Genomic DNA, 4,218 nt, shown 5'->3' with positions numbered 1-4,218 from the left:
CAGCAGGAACGGGATTGTTGCAGATCAGGTGCAAAGATTGCTTCAAAGCCAGGGCAGCAGTGCCCAGGAAAGATGGATGGGAAATACCCCAGTGTATGTAGAACAAAACGCCCACAGTGGTCAGAGAATCACGTCAAGTAGGGCAGAAAAATAAAGCCCCAAACCCTCACAGAAATCTGCTTTCTCTCGTCTTCAAAAGCTGGAGAAATATGCTCAGTATTGGCTTAAACTTGGGACATACATCCCCAAATTTGCTTAGCACTGCACCTTTTTGCAACAGGGCTGAAATCCCCCTTCCGTTCCCCTCCTGCCCTGCATTAGCCTTATTTTTTTAGCTCACAATCAGCAGAGAAATAAACTGCCTTTGGTGGCCGTGCCCTGGTAGCAGGAGGACCAGAGCAGCCCGGTGCCTGTAGCGTAGCAGGAGCAGTGTCTGCACCCCGGTGGGGTGGTGAGACCAAGCCCCGTGCGCAGGGTAATAAAGATGGGTGAGACTGGTGGTCCTCAGAGCCCCCCAGACGTGATGCATTGCCCCTCACTGCCCAGTGTTTCTCATTTTCTGCTTCTCGTAGCTCTCCTACGTGGATTCTGATGGGAACCCCATCGGAGTGGTGCAGATGACTTTCCTCCGGCTCCTGAGCGCTTCGGCCCACCAGAACATCACTTACAACTGCTACCAGTCCGTAGCCTGGCACGATGCCACCACCGACAGCTACGACAAGGCCATCCGCTTCCTGGGCTCCAACGACGAGGAGATGTCCTACGACAACAACCCCTACATCCGAGCCGCCCTCGACGGCTGCGCGGTACGTGGGCAGAGCTGGTCTCGGCCAGTCCCTGCAGAAGGGGTCAGCGCTGGAGGTGGCTGTCCCCCTCCCCTGGTTGTCCAGCACCATCTGCCTTGGAGCAAATTGCCTCCAAATTTCCTGTGCCCGTCAATGTAGTTGCCTTGAGGATTGTCCCAAGCATGGAGACATCGAGCCTGCTCTTCCCTATGCTGGGAAAACACAATTCCACTCAAGGGTCAGGGGAAGCCACAGCACCTCTAGAAACCAGATTAATTTGCTTTACTGCTGGCTGTGCATGAAGGAAGAGACCTGCCTAAAACCACTGGTTGCTTTTAAATGTCCCCCTTGTTTTTGCTTATACTCTGTTGACTCACGTGGGGAGAGGCAAGCGATGACACCCAATTGCGTATGAGTTTGACAGGCTTTGATAATAATTTTTTTAACTGCTTTCAGGAAATCTTGGAGGCAAAGCATTAAGGGTTTGGCATTGGGTTGGTTGGGTTTTTTCTGCGGCACGCTGCTGCGTGCAGCCCCAGGAGGGCTCTGGGCAGTGCTGGGCACAGGGGTGCATTGCTGCATCGCCCCAAGGCTGGCTGCAGCACCCAGCTCCAGCCCGGCATCCCCTGAGCTGCCAGAGGAGCCCCAGCACGGCGCTTTGGTTTGCTCTGTGCTTGCAAGCCCCTGCTCCTCAGCAGAGCTGCCTGTCCCCTTGGGAAAGGACAAACCAAAGCAAGGCCTGACTCTGTATAGCAAAACGAGGTGATGCTACGGGATGCAGGAGACAGAGGTGTGCATCCCTGCTCCCATTTCAAATGCGACTTTTAGCATCTTTCTCTCTAGCTCTGTTCCCTATGACTTTTTTGCCCGGAGTGCAGAAGCAGGCATTACACTGAAGCCCTCCTCTCCCTGCCCAGCCCACGCTGCTCTTCCCCTTTGCTTTGGCCATGAGCAATAGCCAGAGTTTCCAAAGGGCCCCAGTATCCTCCCTTTGCTTCTGACTCCTTCTGATTTGGGATTCAGCTCTGAAAAATCTGCCCTCAGGAGCTAAAAGTTTGGCAAAGCAGGTGCTGCTTGCGTTTATTTTGAGACCCAGCTTGCTGGTGCAAAAGCATGCATAATTCTCACCCTCTGCAACTGCAGTGCTTGAAGCCCACGGGACGGAAAGATTGAGATGTTTGACAGAAAAAGCCCTCCACAGAATTTGAGATGGAAGTAATTCTGTTCTGGCACATGCATGTTTTTTACTGTAGGAGCAATGAGGAAAACCAGATTAGAATCACTTCTTTTAACGCTCTCGCAGAGAGGGAAAGGGCATCCATCCTGCTTCTGGAAACGCTCAGAAGCCGCGTGGGGAAGTTTATCCTGAAGTACTTCATATCTCCTGCTAATGCAATGTGTCCTTGGTAAAAAGTGTCTTCCCCTCCCTTTGCCTTTTTAAGTCTTAGGGATGGTGCAAGACCACAGGTCGCGCATTTTAAGGCAGATGTACTGCTGAAAACCCTTTTGGTTTAAGTGATTTGGCTCAGGTGCCCTGCATTCCTCTCCCTAAGGAGGGACATTTGTGCGGAAAGAGGACCGTAGCTTTTTCGAGTTTATTTGCTTGGTTGCTTCTCAGAGGCGGCTGTTAGCCCAGCCAGTCTCAGTGCTGCAAATCAGTGACTGTGGCAAGAACTAAGGCAGCGGGAGCAACAGGCACCCGGGGTGCGGGAGCACCGGGAGAGGCTGAACGAGCCCCGGTGCGATGGTGGGGCACAGAGATGATGTCTCCTGGCTCAGAGCTTTGGGCATCGCTTCTAAACCGGCGTGTCCCAGTCCTCCTCTCTGCTAGAGACATTCCTGCAGGCTGCAAAAAGGAGGTGAAATATGTTAAGGGAGCTTATTGCAGCCTTGCAGAAAGAGGCTCTGCATCTCCTGTGTTCCCGTACCGTCTCTGGTACCCTGGTAGGTCATCCTCCCTACCACAGGCAGGATATTTAAGATTGAGCCCTATATGTGAAAAATGAGGTTGGGCTGTCCGACACGGCGCTGCCGCAGAGCTCCTGGGAGGACCCGCGCTCCGGCCGTGATGGAGGCTGCCGCAGCTGGCGCCGGCGGATCTCCAGGGCTAATGTTCGGGCCATTATTTGAATGTGTTTTTCCTGACCTTACAGCCCTTTCTCAGTAGCTGTGACATAGCCTGTTCTTCTGAGACACAGAAATCAGAGGGTAAGGTAGAGCTAAAAGCTGCTCCATTAAGTCACTTGTTTGTGCAGCTTTGTATGCCCTCGGGTGCGCTTCTGCTCCTCTAATAATTATTTATATTTCGGAAATAACTGTATGGCTACCAGGCACACTAAAAAGACAACATCACCTTGTGAATTCCATCAAACTTTAAATGTGATCTCTTCGGTAGCGCTCGAATAATAGTCAAACTAATATATTCAAATTAAATCGCTCGCATTTGCTCAACAACCCATGCGTGTCCTCGGGGAGGCAAAACAGCTATACCACAGCCACAACAATTTTACCAGGCTCCCGTTCCAGCTCTGAGATGTACTGACAGCAGAGTTAGAGCCTTTTGATCTGCACGGCAGCAGCTGCTTCTGCTCCAAAGTCTGGGCTCAGGACAGTCATCTCCCAGGGTTTTGCTCAGTGGTCACCATCCCACTTGAGAGCATGTCTGCTGAGTCTGCAGGGCAGATGTGTGTTTGGGTGCTGGGTGCCTTTAATTGAGCTCAGAAAATGCCCGGGCAAGATCGTCACCGTGTTCCCAGCTGACCGGTGAATGCTCATTCATGGTAGCTTGCTGTTGTTGGGTTGGAGGCATCATCAGAGCTCCCCTCTCTCCCTCTTCTCCCCACCAGGCAAAGAAGGGCTATCAGAAGACTATCTTGGAAATCAACACACCCAAAGTAGAGCAAGTACCTATAGTCGACATCATGTTCAATGACTTCGGAGAAGCGTCACAGAAATTTGGATTCGAGGTGGGACCAGCTTGCTTCATGGGCTAAGAGCCACCTGAAAACTAGTCTCCAAATGAGCAACCTCGTAACCTCATTGCACCATTTAATTAATTAAAAAAAAAAAAGAAAGAAAAAAAAGAAAAAAAGAATTCCTTGTCACATGCACGTTCTGAAACTGGACAGCGATGGGTTATTTTTTTCCGTTTTGTTTTGTTCCTCATTTTGCCCAAGTTCCTCTGCGCCACCGCGAGCCACCTGAAAACTAGTCTCCAAATGAGCAACCTCGTAACCTCATTGCACCATTTAATTAATTAAAAAAAAAAAAGAAAGAAAAAAAAGAAAAAAAGAATTCCTTGTCACATGCACGTTCTGAAACTGGACAGCGATGGGTTATTTTTTTCCGTTTTGTTTTGTTCCTCATTTTGCCCAAGTTCCTCTGCGCCACCGCACCCCCACGTACCAAACCGCCGCCCGAGAGGACCGTTCCC

At 50.9% G+C, this 4,218-nt stretch overlaps 1 protein-coding gene across 1 annotated transcript in view; it reads left to right on the top strand.

Moving 5' to 3' along the window:
• Positions 1 to 3,869, top strand: part of LOC104084167 (collagen alpha-1(V) chain) — a 53,770-nt gene extending 49,901 nt beyond the window's left edge. Inside the window, exons 46-47 of the mRNA XM_009587908.1 lie at positions 573 to 806; positions 3,632 to 3,869. Of these exons, the coding sequence (XP_009586203.1) occupies positions 573 to 806; positions 3,632 to 3,778 (381 nt within the window). The 3' untranslated portion in view covers positions 3,779 to 3,869. The remainder of the gene's footprint in view (positions 1 to 572; positions 807 to 3,631) is intronic.
• The last annotated feature ends 349 nt before the right edge of the window (positions 3,870 to 4,218 follow it).

This window comes from Fulmarus glacialis, unplaced genomic scaffold, assembly GCF_000690835.1.
Source record: "Fulmarus glacialis isolate BGI_N327 unplaced genomic scaffold, ASM69083v1 scaffold16981, whole genome shotgun sequence".
Taxonomy (NCBI): Eukaryota; Metazoa; Chordata; class Aves; order Procellariiformes; family Procellariidae; genus Fulmarus; species Fulmarus glacialis.
Note: the sequence above shows the minus strand (reverse complement) of the source record. Positions and strands in the feature narration are given on the sequence as shown.